We start from the raw sequence: 19,613 nt of genomic DNA, 5'->3' as shown, positions 1-19,613 counted from the left end.
ATCATGCATGCATTACTGAGTAAATGAGAAACAATTGCAGTGGAAATGGGGTTAATGGTAGGATTCCATCAGTCTTTGAAATAAAAAATAAAAAACTTTAAAATTATTTATTATTAAAACATTTTTATAGCGATTACATTTATTATTGTTTTACCGACTGTTTCGGCACATTACGGCTTTATAGCTTCAATAAAACAAAATAATCTCAGCCTCCCCCACTGATGACATTTTAATGATACAAATGTAGATCTAAAAGATTTTTTCTGTCACAAAACATAGATAATGCTGTTTTAGGCTTTTAATGTTTCCAGAATGGATAATGTGATTTATTTTCTGACTCATTTCATTATGCAAAATATCCTATGTTTGTTTGTTTGTTTGTTTGTTTGCCCTGGGTCTGCAAAAGAAGTCATGCTTAATCAACCTGCAGACGCAAGATCTCTCTCCCACCAGGCCCCCTGCAGTCGCAATCGGAAATACATTCAGCATTGTTCCCCTCTTTTTTCATGCTATACTCATTACCATCCCTTTATATAAATCAGTCTTTCCCACTCACCTTCTGGAGGAGAGAAAAGTAGATTTCTATTTTTTCTCCAAAGGAGGAAAAAAGTTCTTATTTTCCACTGTACAGTATTTATCTGTCTTTGTCATCTTCTTTCATACCGCACATCTCATACGTGCATGATAGCTTTATTATGACCTACCGTTTCTTGTATTGTATTAAAATAGGATTAAAAAAAAAGTCTGTTACCACTTTTTAAGAGAATCCCAGAAGAACACAATCAAGTGAAATGCTCACTACCCAACAAGGGCCCTTGTTTTCATGCAGCTCTTTTATTAACGGTGCTTGTGAAGTGGGCTGTGGAGACTTGGACAATTCATGTCCAGATACTTTGAACATAGTAAAGTCAAGATTTACAGTGTGTCTAATGGAAGGGGCCTATGCAGCACTCGAGTGGCTCATTTCAGAGGAAGCTGTGTGTCTGTGGCATTGTTGAACTGTAGACATCTTCAGTTGTCCTGTTTCACAGATCATGTCATCACGTCAACCTGACCCTGCTGTTTCTGAGCTCTGGACTCAATCAAAAAAGTTGGCGGAAAGTATTCTGGACAAATTGTTCAGTCATTGAGGTTTTGATGTGAAAAACTAAGATTCTCTTGCACCTAGACATCCTCAGTATAACTGGAAACATTTGAATGAATGGTATGGGTTGAATACAAGGTAGGGTCAGTCGACAGCATTTGTGACATTTCTATGTCCATTACAACAGGAAATAAGGTTGTTTTTATCCCTTAGTTAAAGAAAAAACACTTACAATTTAAGTAAATGAAACCAGGCAATAAACATTAAAATATGGTACATACTGTTCATAGGCAAAAAATAGCATAGCCACATATTATATGTGTTAACATGAGACTAAAGTGATAGAAAAGTGTGTAAAATGATATTCTGTCTTTTGTCGTCATGACAACACAACAGCGATAAGGCCTGTAAACCTAGTAACCTCCACACAATGTCCTGCTAGGATACCAAGAAGGAAGGTGACAACATCCTTGTTTACATGGAGCTGAGCCGGTAGTTTGCCAGACTGTTGTCTGGAATCAGCAGAAGAACATAAACTTGTCTCCTTCCTGTCGTCTGCATACGTTTATGATGTCTGTCGGCGAAAACCAGCCAGAAACGTAGTTTCCTGACACCTGGTGGGTGACAAGATGTCTCTATTGATGTACTGGCAAAACCGATACAGATATTATGTCTGTGACAAGATGTTTATTCACATAGAGCAGTAGTCCCACTACAAAATTGGTGATTTATTTTAGACAACATTAGTTTAAAAAAAAATGCAAAAGAAAAAAAATCAGGTCACACTGAAGACTAGAGTAATGGCTGCTGAAAATGCAACTTTGCCATCACAGGAATAAATGACATTGTAAAATAGATTAAAATTGAAAACAGCATTTATATAAAACACTTTCAAAATCATTGAACAAAATATATGCTTATTTCACAATTTTGTAGTAGTATAGTATACAAACTTTAGTGGTGTAAATATATTGTTTCTGGTTTTTATCATTATACAATAAATGCTGTCGACTTGTACCCAGAACATTCCTCCAAGGACTGTGGAGTAAAATGTGCATTTTCATAGCTCTTTGTAATATGTACATTTTGATCATCATCTACTCTCTTTTAGTTCCACCCAACCTGACCGTCCCACGAGGAAAGTCACCTTTGGCCACTCAGGAGGGCGACACAGTAGAGCTGCAGTGCCTGGTCTCCGGCAAACCCAAACCCATCATCCTTTGGTCCCGTGCTGATAAGGAGGCACCCATGCCGGATGGCAACATGCAAACCGAAAGTTACGATGGAGTTCTGCGCATCGTCAACGTCTCCCGTGAGATGACCGGAACGTACCGCTGCCAAACCAGCCAGTACAACGGCTTCAACGTCAAACCCAGAGAGGCCATCGTGGAGCTCATAGTGCTGTGTAAGTACTGGATGTGCTTGTTGCTCATGCACTTTAGCTGGACCTAATTAACTTACATTCAGGCTAGAACATACGTTTTTGTCGTGGTTGATTGGCAAACCATTAGTTTTCTGGAGAAATAAATGAAGAAAGTATAGGGGCATCATTAATTGTAATTACAGACAACCTTGGTGAGCGATGCACATTGCCGATCTTTTCTCGGTGTCTCATTAAGGCTCGCAGATTCAATTAGCGCAGGTGCAGAGGTTAATGCAATGTAATGCATTCCATATTATCATAGCATAGCATAGCATAGCATGAATAAATTGTTGAAGAGGACTTTGACTCGGTTTGACTCTGAGACAGGCACATGAGAGTGTCAGATGTAAGTGTTAACCATCATTTTATCTATGGGGAAGGTGAAAAACATGTTCTGGCTCTGGCTACATTTCCTTATTCTCCCCTACAGCTCACGATGTCATGGAATATCTGATTACAGCCATGATGCAAGTAGGATGTATGGTGGATTACAGATATACGCTTCACTTAAAGTATCGGAAGAGATTTTAATTAAGTATCTGGCATTTGTAACGATGTCAGGAAGATCTATTATATATCCATCTTGATAATAACGTGCACCCTAAATGACGTGTTAGAAACAACTCATATTCAATCTCAGTTCCTCCCAAGGCAGATTGTATGTGGTCCAATTGGCCTTGCTGAGTATATTGTTCTCATACACTTAACTACCGTTCGTACATGTACAGTATGGCATGACAGTTCTGCTTTGTGGGAAATTTTTGGACTATGCATGCATTTAAACATGTTTCATAGTGTTTGTATTGAAAAAAAAAAAGTTTAAATGACCTCTATGTATACCTTCATTAACAATGCATTGTACGAGAAGATTTAATTTAAAATGTGCGCATGAAGGAGCACAATGTAGCGTCGGCTTAAAAGTGCTCAGCACTTTAGGATATAATTGCTAAAACTGTATAGATCCACAAAAAAAATCATTCTGACTTGAATTTTAAATAACACTTCACAATACTATCTTGTGTCAGCGTTTTACTTCTTTAATGTCTTCAGACTCTCTTTTTGTCTAGAGGGCCAGATTGGTCTGAAATAGCCTTTGTGTGTTTCCTGTTGTGATCTGAGTCAGTGATTTTGTTTGTTAGTCACGATTCACTGCTTTTATTTTGTTTCTCTGTAATTGCCCACTCTGCCCGAGCTTTGTCTTTTGTTACATCCTACTATGAAATTCAGCATGTGTGATCATTATGCCCTATTTAGTTGAATCAAATAATCCTGACCTTTGCATATTGCACTGGCTTAGTGAAAACTAATGAACACAAGATCTGGTAAGTGCTGTAGTGTCTTGTGAAATTTGCTTAAACCCATCATACTTTGCTCTGGGATTATTATTATTATTTTCTACATAAAATGAGAGCTTGTTTGAAATCGATTCATTTTCTTGGTGAGGGAACTGCTTGTCACTTGTCACCTGCTTTTTAGGTCATGATATTATAATTCAAAGCCCTACTCTCCAGTACAGTACAGTCACGGATGCCTGTTATAATCTTATTGCTTTTGCTTAGCGGTTCAATTTTTATGTTTCTGTTTTAATGCAGACAGCAGCATTTTGTCCTTTAGAAATTTGCTTACAGTTCATCATCAATACATCCTATCATCATTTGAATTTCATTTTTCTGTCAACACAAACAGAGATGTTTTGAGGAATTTACTGGTCACTTTTATTGAAAGCATTTACAATGAATGGGGATTTGAATTTTTAAGATTCAAAAAGGACACAAAAGCAAAAAAAAATTAACATACCCCAAAACAAACTTCAAATAAAAACGCATTTGTTGAAACAGCCATGCCATTTTATTGTGCTTCCACAAGTCTTTGAGCTTTGAGTTTTATTGTGTGTTTCACAGGACTGTGAATGCTGTACCAAGTTTACTACATCAGAAAAGAAATCCGTATGGAGCTGGTTATGTAATGCAAATGTCAAACTGTATGAGTTTACAAATAATGACAATGGCAGGGCTGGGCAACTCTGGCCCTTGCGCTCCACATCCCTGCAGAGTTTAGCTCAAACCCTGACCAGACTCACCTGCCTGTAGCTTTCTTGTAGGACCTGAAGACCTCGATTAGCTTGTTCAGGTGTATTATTAGGGTTGGAGCTTAACAATGCAATAAAGTGGATCTTAAGGGCCAGAGTTGCGCACCCCTGCACTGTGGGAAATGTGTTTTGAAGTTATAACATAGTATTTTGCAAGGAACTGTGTGGAAATAAGTCATTAATCAATAATTTGTAATCGTGGGAAATCGTTTGTAATCCTCTTTCATCTTGAAAAAAAATGCATTGAATTGTATGTATAGGAATGTTTTATACTTTTTGAAAATGGAGGTAGAGACACGTTTTTCCAATGAGCCTATGGGGCCATTTACACGTCACTGTTTTCAACTATAAATGGAACAAATTTGATGCGTTTTGGCCGTTCATTTACACGACAACGTCATTTTGGGGGCCTGATAATGGTTTTAAAGTGTATGTTTTTGAAAATGTTACCATCATCTCAGTGTAAACTACAAAAACGTGAATTTATGAAAACGGTGACATCATGCATTCGTATTACTTGTTCAGTCTATAGGTGTGCAAAGCGACTTGCCAACTGCTGGCCTGGCATGCACAATGCAGCGTTTTTAGTCGGTTTCGCGATCATTTTGACAACGTTGCGTTCTGTACGCAAAAATTGCAAAGGAAAAACGTTTGGCACGTTTGGTGCCAAATTGTTGGTTTGTAAACATGCCCTATGTTGCATAAAAGTGGTCTATACGTCTTGTGCGCTGTATTCCAGGTATTCTGAAGTCATTCAATGGTTTTAAGTGAGGAACAGACCCAAAATTTAAGTCATTATTCATTAAATATCTTGACGTCCCCCTGGCTTCCCTCAATGTCTTTGTGAGAGATGTAGTAATGTCTAATTTGTGAATTAAATGTTCTTTTGAGTCAGATCTGTTTACTGAATCAGTTGTTTCAGGTAACCAAACCAATCTGAATGATTCATTTATAAATCAGACTGATCTGGTTTCAGCTCATTGATTAAAAAATTTGATCACAGCGGTTTTTATCAAGAGAATATTTCAGTCTTTCTCACACAAAGCCATTGTATGATTCAAAAGAGTTGGAATATAGCACACAAGTTGTATGGTCCACTTTTATGGTGCTTTTGCATCCTTGTTGAACCTTTAAAGCTCCCCATTTGTTGTAATTAATTTGTTACAATTACCAGTATTTTTTTAAAAAATTTTAGCATTTCTCCTTTTCTGGCCCACAGACAAAACAAAATCAAACGTGTTTGGAACAACATGAAAGTGAGCAATCGAACAGAATTTTAGTTTGAGTATACTGTCCCTTTAAACACATTCTTCAAATCTCCATATATGTTACATGTCTTCCTGTTAGCTGCACACATTGCATGTGGATGTAGTCTAATGACAGATACAAGCTCTTTAACGAAGCCATCATTTCCTGCTCAGCAGAAGCGCAGCTAGCATAAGCATTAGCCGCTCAGAACGAGTAACTGTATTTGATGACTCATTCTCCACCGCTCTAACTTATGTCATCTCTCCCTGTGTGATAAAGGCTGCTTCCTCCCCCTCCATCACAGACAGAATGATTGCAGTTGAATAGTCGAGGGGGGGTCCAGAGGTAATCCTAAAGCTGCAGTCATTACTGCAGAAGTCCAAGGCACAAATGTATGCCATTGGATAATGTCTGCTTATGTCTGTGACAGCTGAACGGGTCTTGCAGCAAGTGCTAGAACTGTGGGGGTGGAGACAGACAGAGAGAGAGAGAGAGAGAGAGAGAGAGGAAAGGTGGGATAAAAGAAGCATGAAGACAGATGCTGAAAGAGTGAGGGAGGAAAAGAAAGAGGCGGAATTATGACAGGGCAAGAGAAAGTATGGAGATAGTACAGAGAGAGCGATTGTATGTTTGTGTGAGTAAGCGAGAAGGGGGTTGGTTGTCCATCAGAGAGATTGCCCTGGATTTCGTTCTGTCAAAGCGCTTCAAATCTGCATTACTCTGTTATATTGGTAATAAAATGAAACTCGGCCCTCTCGTCACAGAACAAATAGTGCAGAGGTTAATGCCTGAGTGCCATCTGTTAAGTTACCCCTTGGATTTTCCCCTATTTTCCCTGGCATTTAATCAGGATCATATCATTTCTGGACTAAATTAAAAGCTAAACAGTAGAAGCTCATTTCTGGACAGTAGGCCTATATATTATACATCCATCTGGACATACTTTGGTTTGAGATCTGACTTGCATAGACCTATTTGATTTGTCATCATGGTGGAGGAGACAAGAAAATACTTTGACAAATTACATATGTAGGTCAAAAGGAATAGTATGTAGTATTATTGGATTATATATTAATATTTACACATTTTATTACACATCATTCTCTTTATTTATTTATTTATTTAGATATTTTCACCCAAAGCTTATCTCTAGATGATAAACACATAAAAATACATGTATAAACAAGAGTTTGAAGGGCAGTAAAGAGTGTACAGTTGTACAGAATGTGCTGTGTAAAGGTCTTAATCTAATTTTCATAAATCCCCATGTTTCAAGTTTCAAGTGTCCTCTGCTAAATTTCTTTGGAAAGACATTTTTTTTATCTCAGCTATCTGTACCTATTCTATCATTCTGGGTTCCATTAAGTCAATCATGCCCCTTTTACGTGAACTTACTTACACATTTACCTATTAAAATGGGACTATTCACTGTGAAATTAAGTGCTTGTGAATAGCTTAACAGATCTAGTCATGTGACTGTGGTTACATTTCTTTATTTTAGTGACAACCATTCAACCACTCATAAAGCTGCAATATAACTTTGCATTATCTTTTCATCATGAAGGATGAGTTTGATCCCTATAGAAATCTCTGCTTGTGTCTCCAATGATAACCAAGATGACCCCAGCATCATCCTTTCCGCATACAGAGTTCTCAGCCTTCTGTTAGCATTCAGTTTAATTGCTCCTCAAAAACCACAACTCGCGACTCGCTCCAGCGCTCGGGCTGACTGCCACTGACCTTGAACTTTTTCTCTGATGGAATGCTAGGTTGAAAATGAACCGCCTGAGGACATCTAAAAAGCAACAGACCATAATTTAAACATGCATCTGAGTCCTGGTTTGCAGATGAATTCTTCTCCGCTCATCTGAAATATTTTGTGTGTGTGTGTGTGTGTGTGTGTGTAGCCTATATGACACATATATATATATATATATATATATATATATATATATATATATATATGAAGTTGGAATTATAAGAAATTAAGTCACAATTTTGACTATTTATCATCACATTGAAAAATAGTCGCAATTGCAAGATAAAAATCATATGTGAGATTGAAGCTGCAATTGTGGGAAATAAAGTTGCAATTATGTTAGTTTATTATTATTATTTTTTTAATAAGTTAATCTTGAACTATCAGAACTTTTCGGTTTATTTGAGCAGCCCAATTTATTTATTTATTTTGTTTTTTGTTTGTTTGTTTTTTTTGGCCCAAATAGTTTGCACGCACAGTAACTGGTCTGTAATGTTCTCAATCCTGCCCTCTTTCCCCAATAACGCTCTTCCCTCTTTTTTATTGTCTCTCTCAATAAAATGACCACATTTCCAGTGCCATTATGAGAACTTTGACTGTCCACTGCCATTGTGTCAAGGAATGCTGTAATACTGCTGTCCCTTTGTACAATCTCTGTGTGTCTGATGCAATTATGCGCAATTCAATGTTCGGTCCAGAAATAAATAATGGCCACAGAAAATAACTGGAAGCAGAGGTGTGACGTTTCAAACAGTGAGGCAAATATCTAGTTTCCAGGCCAAATGTCAGTATAACTGGAGTATTTTTAATGCACTTGAACTCAATTATCTCCTGTCACTTGTCAAGGGTCGACACGGACGCCCCACATTCCACACAACATCGCCAATGTTCGCCAGTCAAGGGGTTAATTGAATTCATTTTCAGAGCATGTACCGGCAAAAAACTACCCATCCATAATTAAGCACACACCAATTCATGCAAGACGGAAAATGATTGCCACAAAACCAATGACTGTGACCAGAATCGGAACCTCGTCACATACGATTTTGGCAGGAGGCAAACAGCTACGGATTGTAAAGGTCAATTGGCACTCTTGTCGTTGCTCCCTTGCGTTTGATGGGAGCAACGATAACAGAAAGGGAGGTAGAAATAGGGAGGGTGTCAATTGAGCTCATATTGTCGTTTTCTCAGGAGTGTTTTGCACCGGCAGCTGAGCCTCTCTCATTAGGACGTGACATTTCTTTAACGCTACAAGTTTTCTCGGTCTCATAAAATGCCTGGCCTGCAGTTGCTAAAGCTTCTATTTGTAAAATGAGGGAGGGACTTTTTTTTTTTTTTTTTTTTGAGATTTTGATGCATGGATTCACATATCGTCATGTTAGTTAAGCAGACATGATGAATATGACTGCCGCACGTGCACCTTGGACTCCCAACACCTTGGAGTGAAGTAAGTTTTAATTGCATCTAAATGTGGCAAGGCTGACTGATTATTAATGATCTAATATATTTTAATGAAGGGATAATTGCAGTTGAACCCTGACAGTAACAACCCACCTTGTCCTCTTCTGATTCTCAAAGCAGCAGGGTAGAAAAAACTTCTCGAGAGGATTCTTCTTCACAGCAGCTTTAGAATCAGAATAGAATCTGAATGAGCGTCATTCACAAAGTTCTACACACATCGTCTGCCCTAGTGATGAACAGCTGTGTCGCTGAAAGTAGAATATACTATATATATAGGTATATGTATTGTTTCCCTCACTTGTATCTGTTAAAATATATATATATACCTATATATATGGTATATTCTTCTTTCAAAAGTTTGGGGTTTGTAAATTTTTTTTTTCTTTTTGACATTTAGGCCGCATTAATATTTTATTTGATTAAAAATACTCTAAGAACAGTAATATTGTGAAACATCATTACATTTTAAAATAACTTTCAATTTGAATAGATTTTAAAATGTATTTTTTTCCTGAGATGGCAAAGTTCAAAAACAGCATTTATTTGAACTAGATTTTTTTGAGCATATTTTAATGAGAGTATATTGATTGAAAATCCCCGTTGTACCCTATAGGCTACTTTATATAGCTTCAATGTAGCGAATTAGGTTTTCCATTAGTAGTGTAACATGTAGTGCTACATTTTGAGTAGCTTGCCCAACACTGCATGTTTATTTATTCAACGGTTTGGCTAATCTGATTACATTTGATTACATTTTCTGCTACAAATAAAAGTAGTACTATCAACATTTTACCACGTTTAAATCCATTTAGATGAGTTTTCCTAAAATAAGTGCAGAAAATGCTATAAAAGCCCACAGATTCCATCTGGGCCCAGCGATAAGTAATTGCAAATTGGATGAGGTCTAAGTAGAACTGATGTATGCTTTAAGAAGCTGCTACAAGAGTTTTTTTGGATGACGGTTACTTTTTCAAAGTGACAAAACACTGGGACGGCTCATATGCAAATAAGGATTCTGATGTGGAATATAAGAGCAGTGTGGCTCCTCGTTATGAGGGGATAAAATTGGCATCCTGATTAGTGGTGTGGAACTGGGATAAGCGCTGGAGAATAGAGGAATATTCCTCTCCTCGGATGACACAGTGCCAGTGTTCCGTGCTCGATGTTCGCTTAGCATGGCATTCAAAACTGGCTGCCAGCCTAATTAGCAGAGAACTAATTTATTCCCAATAGTATTAATTTATGAAAAAGAAGGGTATGCTCATGCAACAGTCCTGAGTGCAATTCAAAGGACGATCACCATTCATGCATCAAACCCAGCTTTTAGTCCCCTAAGAAATTCCCCAAAATAGAACAAAAAACTGCATTATTGCTTATTGGACACAAATTTGTAAAGAGTGTTCCCTGGGGACTTGTTAATTAATAGGTTTTAACACTCTCTTCTATACACAAGGCTGTTGTCATGTTATGTCATGTAATTGCGTGTTGCATAACAATGTCCTACACAGGTCAGAAACAAATGTTTCGTGCAGCTAAACAGTCATAACGTCTTCACTGTAAGGTGTTGTCTTCTGTGTGCAATTAAGACCCTTAATAATGATGCAGAAGTCAACACAACTGATTCAAAAGTTTTAACATGAAGTCTCCTAAGGCTGTTGTGCCAGGCAGTAATTCTAACTGCTTTGTTTGACTTCATTTTGTATTTGGTCTTAAGTTCAATTACCTCATATATGATTGTATAATTTTGTCATTGATTCGTGTGTTCTATTCCCATTTAATTAATATAAATGAAGGAGCATCATAGAAATAAAGCAATCCATTCTTAAAATCATGTTTGTTTGAAAATGAAATCTAAATTGGTCCTATTTGCTTTCTTAATGCACATTTCTTGTCTTATTGTAAATAATTCATCTGTGGATGGTATTCTGAAGAAAAAGTATTCTGATTAATTTATAATCAAATTGAATGACTTACTCTGAAACTACTTTCCCTTTCTGCGGATTTTAGGGTTTTTTTGTACCCTATGCTTTTGATTAGATTACTGCTATTATAATTATACTAATATTAATTATTAACTCCATAAATAAAAAATAAAATGAAAATGTATTCAAAATCCTGTTTTACTCATTTCATGTAGACTTCAGACATGTTGCAGCTACACAGTATATTGTTGAGAAACACATAAATCCTTTACACAATTACAGCTTACTAGCAGAGAGTCAATATGATACACAGCTGTTATTAAAATGTGCACACAGCAGTGTGCTATACCATATTGTGCAATGTACAGTACATTTATTAGCAATTTGGGACTGTTCTTCACCTCCTGTTGCAATGTTTCAGTAAATCGTTTATCTGTTTTTTCTTTCCACTTGCATACACAATTGATTCTATTTCAGCAAACGTCTTTTCCTGTTCTCCCCGTATTGCTGAAAATCGATTTGCAAATACACACTGTTGCTCGCCGTCACCTGTCTGACAGCGCGAGTGTGGGATAACCGCCATGACTAGTCTATCAAACCCTCATCCATTGGCAACATGTCAGCAGGAATTGGTTCAGTTTGGGAAACTCAGCCGTGAAATTCAGAATGACAAAATGCGGTAGGCTTGGGCTCGCATCATTGCCTGAATAAAGTCGTTGTGGAAGCTGAACTGTTGACCTCAGCTGTAAGAGATATTGTATTGCACAGAATGTAATCCACTCACAGTGTGGGGCATTCACATGTTTGTCATTTGGCATGGGGAAACAAAGTGAACAAACCACTGATTTTAGAAAGCTTTTCTCTAAATGGCATGAATGCTAAAGCCTGTTCTTGTCATTTCATAAAACACGCTCCGGTCATCCATCTTTTTCTTTTTTTCTCGTTTATTTCAACTCACAAAGCGTGGACCTTTTTTAGTTATTTCATTTGATATTTCTTTTTTTTTTTTACTGTCTGTGACCACTATATAAAAAGAGAAAACTGAATCGCCATTAACCTTTTTGTCTTCAGCAGACTTTGTGCGCGTGTAAGGCAAGCACTGCTGGTGGAGCATGTTCGACTCCTCGAGGAAGCTTGATGTGCTCATTATGATGCATTCACGAGACTAGCTGAAAGAGACTGGCATTGTTCTTCCTTGATTATCACTCGAGGGATAGTGCACAGCGTTTGCACAAGCGCGTTTGGCTCTCGATGAGGTTGAGGACACTCATAGCGATGCATTCGTGGCAGCAGACTCTGTTCTCGCCTGATTCTCGATAGAATGATACGAGTCCAGCATTGAATGGAACGTGCCCAGCTCTTGGGGGAGTTGAATGCATGCTTTGTGACACGATGAGAAGCTCCTCCTATGCCTCAGTCCACCAGAACCCTGGCTCCACCTCGGCTGCTCGCCACTGCGGTTCCGCCATGGGCTCCTGAACCTATGCTGTCGACTGGTCTCTCCATCTCCTCAGTTGCGCCTGGGTCTTCAGTTCTTTGGGCTCCACTGTTGGCTGTTGGACCACCAACTCCACCCTGGCTCCTCCCACATCGGTTCCACCGTGAGGATCTTCAGTCTTGTCTACTCTGCTTTGGTGGTTTCTGCTCCACCATTGAGGTCCTCTGCTCCTCCACTCTCCTGAACTCAATTTGAACATTTATCATTTATTGCGCCAGTAGCCGCCTTCCGAAAGGGGGAGTAATGTCATGTTTAGTCTGTTTTGGTTTCGTTTTCAAAGACTTGGTTTCGTTTGCTTCTCTTTGTGTCCTGTGTTCCTGCTCGCCATTTGTTGCCATGGTTATTCATTACGTTATTAATTAGTGCACACCTGTTTTCATTTGAGTTCATTATCTTGTGTATTTAAGACGTTCGGTTCTCTGTGTTCATTGTCTAGTGTTGATTGTGTTTGAGTGCACACTGTTGCGTGGATCTCTTTGGTTTTGAGTTATTAAAGTTTTGCTGTAATTTGAACTGCCGTTCTTCTCCTCGTCTTCATATAAGTGTGACAGTCGCCAGCCATCAAAATTGGAGTGTGTTTATACGTGCTTTAGACACCAGTCAAGCTGATGGCATTCCCCTAGCGTCGATCCAAGACGCAGGGTCTCGTTCCCCTTTTTATGAAACCATTATGAGACCATTATGAAACCATTATGAGACTTTTTTATTTTCATTTTTAAAAAATATATTATATATTTTAATATATATTTTACCCACTGTTTGTTTATGATATAGAGTAGTGCGATTAATGTAAACATAGTGTATAACATATAGTAATATATTACATGTACCCGGTATATAAAAGTTTCCATTTATTTACAGGGCCAGTGGCCTGGACCTGGACACAGTTATTCTTTATTATTACAGTTTTTCCATTTTACTAATAAGTAAAGTAAAGAATAATAAAATAAAAAGAGTAAAATAATTAAGAGTAGTTTTCTAAAGAAATACATGCATAAGCAATCAGTATTTGGCTACTAAATTAATTTCTGTCATTCAGTCTTTAAGAATTTAGAAGCATGGATTCAGCCTATGTCTGGTACAGTAAGTTTGCTTTCCTTTTTTATTTCCAGCACTTTTAGACAGGAGAAAATATGTGCTGTTCTATGCAAGTTTAGGAAATGGGACTGAGATGAGCATGCCTCAAATAATTGCCACTGTGGATTTGAGATGTAGGGGTACATTGTAAAGTATGAATAGTCTGAATTATTGGACTGCATCCCTGTATTGCCTATATACTGTTCCATTTATCTACTGAAGGCATACTAGATAACCAAACAGATGATAATTTCAAGAAAAAAAGGCAAAGCCTATTTCTTTGGGAAGATGTTATTGCAGGGCCATAGTAACCATTATGAATGACATTTTCAGTCATCCACAACTCTTTTTGTGAAAATATTCAATATCCATTCTTTAGTGTATCGACATATCTTTTCAAATAATCCTTAAGCCCTTTATGTGGCAATAACTTGAAATTTTATATAGGCTATATATATATATAATGGTTTTTTTTTTTTTTTTTTTTTTATGGCTCTATCATCTGTTGCCACTTAGTGTTTGATATTTTGGCATCTTGTGCAATGAAATTCATTAATTTTTAAAGTGTCCTAATGCCTGTTTGGGACTTTGGGCCACTGAAAATGTACTAATTATGAATACATATTATAGCTTACATAGTGGTGGTGTACTGTATATGAAATAGAAGAGTAAGAGAGGAATGTGGGGTGTGAATTCTGTAAGAACGCATGACTCTCAGCGGACATTAATAGAAGTGCTGTGCACTACAGTAACAGGAAGCTTCTCCAAATCAGACTATAAAAAAGTGCAAACTCTGTGCAGATGCCAGCACCCTTCTAAGGACATGATGTTATGTTTGATGATGCTCTCCCGGGGCTGTGCTCTCTGATGGTGTGCATCATGGTGTATGTGCGCGCATTGGCTCGCAACACCATGAATCACTGATTCATGACAGGTCACCCTCTTATGAGTGGGTGAGTCAGCATTTTTCCCCCCCTTTTTTTCTGCTGTTTTGCTGCTTCGCAGTGATTATAAAACGTACAGATCCATCTGTGATGTCTGTAAAGCTGCTGTTGCGACATTCTCAAGTAACTTTCGCATTTCCTGTCACTCACAGGCCACTATATGTCAAAAACCTGTTGATTTTGTGAATGAATCTTTATTTTATCAGTCACAGTATGTTTATTCTGTACTTCTCCAAACAGCCACATTTCTCAACCCTGCTGAAAGATCCAGCATGAGTTCCATGTTGGTCCAGGCTGGTTTATGCTGGTATAGTGCTGGTCTAGCTGGTCATGCTGGAGCAAAACTGAGCTGTGTAGCTGGTCCACCAGCTCTTCCGCTTTCTATGCTGGTGACAAGCATGCAAATCACACCTTATGCTGGATTTTTCAGCAAGAAATTGTATTGGTTTTATTGACTTTGTAGACAACAGTGCAAATACGTTCCTTTTGTCTGATATGAATGTACGTGCTTTTCCAGATCCTCCCGCGGTGGAGCCGGTGTATACGGAGATCAGGCAGGGTCTAGGCCGGCCGTTCTCACTGAGCTGCAGGGTCTTACGTGCCCACCCCTCAAGAGTACTGACATACGAATGGAAACTGGGCACGAGACTGCTAACAACGGGCAAGTTCGATACTCGGGACGAGACGGAATACCACGTAAAGTCACTCAACCGTGAGGGCTACGGCGCGTACACTTGTGACATCACCAACGAAGCAGGTGCTGGTCGATGTACTTTCCTTGTCACAGGTAAGACAATTGAAATTTAAATGAATGCATTTGAAAATATAAGTATATTTAGGAAGACAGCACATAGGGGAAGGATTAATCAGTGACTCTTTCCACTGGTTACATTGTTACGCCAGCTGGCAACAAGCAACTATCTTTATGAACAACCCATTCATTCCTATTCATTCAGGAAAGAAATCTCCAGTACTATGTGTTGCTCAGAAACTCGGCTTTGTTTGTGACCTTTTTTATTGGTGGGTCAAAACAAGACAAAATAACTTGTAATATTATGTCTGGTAACTGGCGATATTATGTTTGAAATGTAAGTTATTCAATTTTAACTTCTTTCTTGTGTCCCATATGATGTACAAGACAATATGCACTCATACTGTGCATTACTATACCGTTGCGTGTTGTAATTTTAAGTGTGAACACACTGCTTGCACTATTTTTACTACAAAATGGAAGACTGCATAAGTACAGTGTGTGAATAGGGACTAGGGATGAGTCGCGATCTTCGAATAGTCACAAAGTCGAACTGCGTTCGAAATTCGATCATAAAATTGCTTATTCGAATATGTTACATTTTCGCGCAATTCCAATGTGACATAATTGACGGCGCGCCTACTGTCCTAGATCGCGCAGCAGGGTATTTATGAAGGTATTTTTGGTGCAAAACAACTGAACGCCTGTGACAGTGGAATTTGTAGTTGTAAAGAATAGCCACACATGTGTATCAGTAAATGTGAAGTCACAGAGAGAAATGTTTTAAAAGTTGCAAACTTGTAGACTTTTTTTTATCTTCCACAAACACAACACAACAGTTACACCTTCTCAAATTCTTCATTGCAGGTGCACAAATCCTATTCTACAAATCACAAATTAAGAAACTCGTACGCTCACATTTTTGCTACAGTTGCTGCAGTGAATATGGTGCAAAACGCATTTACACACCCGCATCAAAAAATGTGAAGTCACAGAGAACTTTTGCTCATCTGCAAATCAGTATGTGAATTCATCCAATGAGAGTTGCACACTTGTAGAATCTTTTCTCACAAAGGTCTTGTATATTTTTCTAGCACAAACACAAGTACATAACTACAGCTGCTTGAATCTGCTGCGACGAATCACAAGCTCTGTTTTTCACTTTCAATTGAAAAGTTTCGTACGCTCCGCCTTTTGCACCAAGTGCACCGTGAAATGTGGTGCAAAAGTGAGTTGTGCATCTGTAGAGGCAGTGGGCGGAGCCTACATTAACATTCATGAGTTTCCCGGGCATGCGCGTGCAACTGCTCATTCTAGTTCACTCAGAGGTTCACTCCTCGTTTCTCAGCAGGTTTAATGGGTTATTTCAAAAAAGGTAAATATAGTTTCAGCGCGAACTTAAACTACAATTGTGTATCGTTTCGTTAAGTTCATGTTTTTATTTATTCGTCTCTGACTTAGCTAATGATTGCTGGCATTCACTTCGTGTAGGCATAAAGTACAGCAAACTTCAACTCGTCGTATAAATTGCACCTTGCGAAGCTTTTAAAATGTGGCTTTTACTAATTGTTATCATTTGTTGATTGCAATAAATTATATAAACCCTCATAAATGTATCCGTTCTGTTGGCTAACACTTTTTTTAAAATATATATATATATAGCTAATAGCTATAATATATCCTGGTGTGATTGTTCTTAAAATCTTGTTCATTTAAATAACCCAAATCATTAAGACCAAACACAAGCATAAATGTGTTGCTTTAATACATATGTACAATTTGGATTAAACAAAATTGTATGGACAAAAGTGGATAAATTACATTTGATACAATTAGGTTACTGTAAATGAGGGGAGAAAAACACTTAAATCATTGACTCATCATTGTTTTGCACCAAAAATACCTTCATAGGCATTTTCCTGTCAGGGACACAAGGTGCCACTAACATGAATGAAACCCCCTCCTGCGCGATCTAGGATACCAGTGTTTTATACATAGTGTAAACAAACAACAGAAGAAGAGCATTGTCGTGACCGTTAACTCTGCGCGCAGAGGTGGATAGACTAACCTTTACTGTCTATGGTAGTAACCGTCTATGGTAGTTACAAAGTAATCTACATTTACTTCACTACGTTGGGCGACGTTCCTCTCGTTACTTTATTTTAATGCAATACATGTTGTTAAATGTGTAGTTTATTCCAAGCGCGCTGTGTCTTTTTTATGGGCACGAGCGATGCTCCATTCACAAATGAATCACTCTTTTGAGTCGATTCTGTTCAAAGACTTCTTCAAACAAGTTGGCAGATCTGTCTAAATCGGTTCGCGAATCAGTTTGAATGATCTGTTCAGTTCCTCACGCACTGAATCGTCTGAAGCGCTTTCAGTTCACACTCGACATGGAGTCGTAACAGGAAGATTTAACAACATCAAGAGCGTTGGATGAAGTGGCCGTGGACCTACAGTACAGTCTAGTGAAAGCAAATCTGCAAATGCATCATATTTTTGCCAGCGATCTAGTTGAACATCTTCGTATGATGTCTGTGAATGAATGATTCAGGACGATACATTCAAGTTCATTTCATTCAGGTAATACATTTTACAACCAAACAGATTATTACTCGACGATAGCACTACAAGTATGATGACATTATCCGTTTTTTGGACATATACATTCATTTATAGGCTACATTAAATAAGCTACCATTGTCCACAGTTTATGAAATGAACACCCGCCATCCCGTGGTAATGTGTGTATTGCGCAGTGGCATCACACGAATAGTTTTGATTGAAACTAATTTGTTTAAAAAGTAGGCTTTTGCAGTAACAAGGCAGGTTTGCATAAAATCATTATGACATTATTATTTTTTTTTATCTAACGAGCATCTGGTTTGGCGATGCAAAAACGGACTGTCGTGCTTATTGTTTTTTTCTTCTATGTTAACTACCGGTATGTTAAAAAAACGACGAAAACATGTTAATTGTTCGAATAATAAACAGTTTGTTTGATGACAAATCGCTAAAGATGAAATTGGCCTCCCTTTCTGTCATTGTGAGTGCGCGTTTTTTTTTTCTTTTCTTTTTTTCGATTTTCGAACGATAATCGACTTTTGCTCCTCGATTTTCGAATGTCATTTTTGGCAGAAATTCACATCCCTAATAGGGACGCATCTCTTGTTTATTGAAATGCTGTATAAATTCAAATATTGGGCTGAATATTAGCATGGCTGTGATATTGGGCGCAAGCAACAGCACTTTTGCTCATGTGCTTGTTTCTTAATTGTACGTTACATTTTGTTTCTTTGTTGGGTCACCATGCAATCTCAAATCTATCTTCTTAAGAAAAACCTGTCAAGAATCACCATTTTACGATACAATGGTGCCTAATTCAAAACAGTTCCTGATAGGCAGATTTTTGTGCTACAAACACATTTAGTTATGAAGAAATAAATGACTGAAGTACCCTGTTATTTTTTTAACTGTCCATTAAGCAGATGTTGGTTTTGTCCTGGAAGTATTTTCTTATGTACATACAGTACTTAACACTTTATATGCATTAATAACATGCAAATCTCAACTACAAGCACTTAACAACAGAATAAATTAAACTGTGCAGATACATTGCTAGCATTATGCGCTTCACTAGCGATTTAAAAGCCGCACTTGCTTTTCCTTCGAGATTCAAAACCCCTTAACTAGGACTGGCCTTATATCTGTTTTGGCACCAATAAATCCAGTCCACCATGTCACCTGGAACATTTGGTGCAAATGGTGGAGCAGTTTCTCTTTGATTTCGTGCCACCACATAAGTAGCCTGATCTCATGCCTGCTACTGCACCAGACGCTTGTGTTTAGAAATGGGAACTGCTAGCTCGTGTTTTTGCCCTCCCTGCTGTTGAATATTCATGGCTGAAATCCCAGCTGGTTGATGAGGCATCCTGGACCAGAGGAGGATGTGTGAGAGAGAGAGACAGAGAGAGAGAGAGAGAGAGAGAGAGAGAGAGAGAGAGAGAGATGAGCTACCTGCTTTCTGATGCATAGGTTATTCTTGGAGATGTTCACCCCTAATCATTTAATTTGCATTGACAATTTCCTGCTCTGTTCAGCAGGCATAAAAGAGGATTATATCACTCATATCCACTCTCCATGTATCCGCATCTCTCTCTCTCTCTCGTTCTCTCTCTCCTCTGTGCACTTCTGTAGGACATGCTGAAGGCCATTATTTTGCACAAACCATGCATCTATGATGAGCCTCTGATCTCTGTGATGCTGGAACATGCTGCACGAGCTTGAAGCTCTCATTTATCGTTGTCATCATATGGGTTTTTATACTGTATGTCTAATCGTTAAAAGAGCCCAA

General features: G+C 38.1%; 1 protein-coding gene across 2 annotated transcripts in view; it reads left to right on the top strand.

Moving 5' to 3' along the window:
* Window positions 1–19,613, top strand: part of mdga2a (MAM domain containing glycosylphosphatidylinositol anchor 2a) — a 146,413-nt gene that overhangs the window by 85,795 nt on the left and 41,005 nt on the right. For both annotated transcript variants that reach the window (XM_056234036.1, XM_056234037.1), the window contains exons 8-9: window positions 2,196–2,489; window positions 15,023–15,292. In XM_056234036.1, the coding sequence (XP_056090011.1) occupies window positions 2,196–2,489; window positions 15,023–15,292 (564 nt within the window). The remainder of the gene's footprint in view (window positions 1–2,195; window positions 2,490–15,022; window positions 15,293–19,613) is intronic.

The sequence above is a fragment of the Rhinichthys klamathensis genome, unplaced genomic scaffold, assembly GCF_029890125.1.
Source record: "Rhinichthys klamathensis goyatoka isolate OS25496 unplaced genomic scaffold, OSU_Roscu_1.1 h1tg000387l_1, whole genome shotgun sequence".
NCBI lineage: Eukaryota > Metazoa > Chordata > Actinopteri > Cypriniformes > Leuciscidae > Rhinichthys > Rhinichthys klamathensis.
Note: the sequence above shows the minus strand (reverse complement) of the source record. Positions and strands in the feature narration are given on the sequence as shown.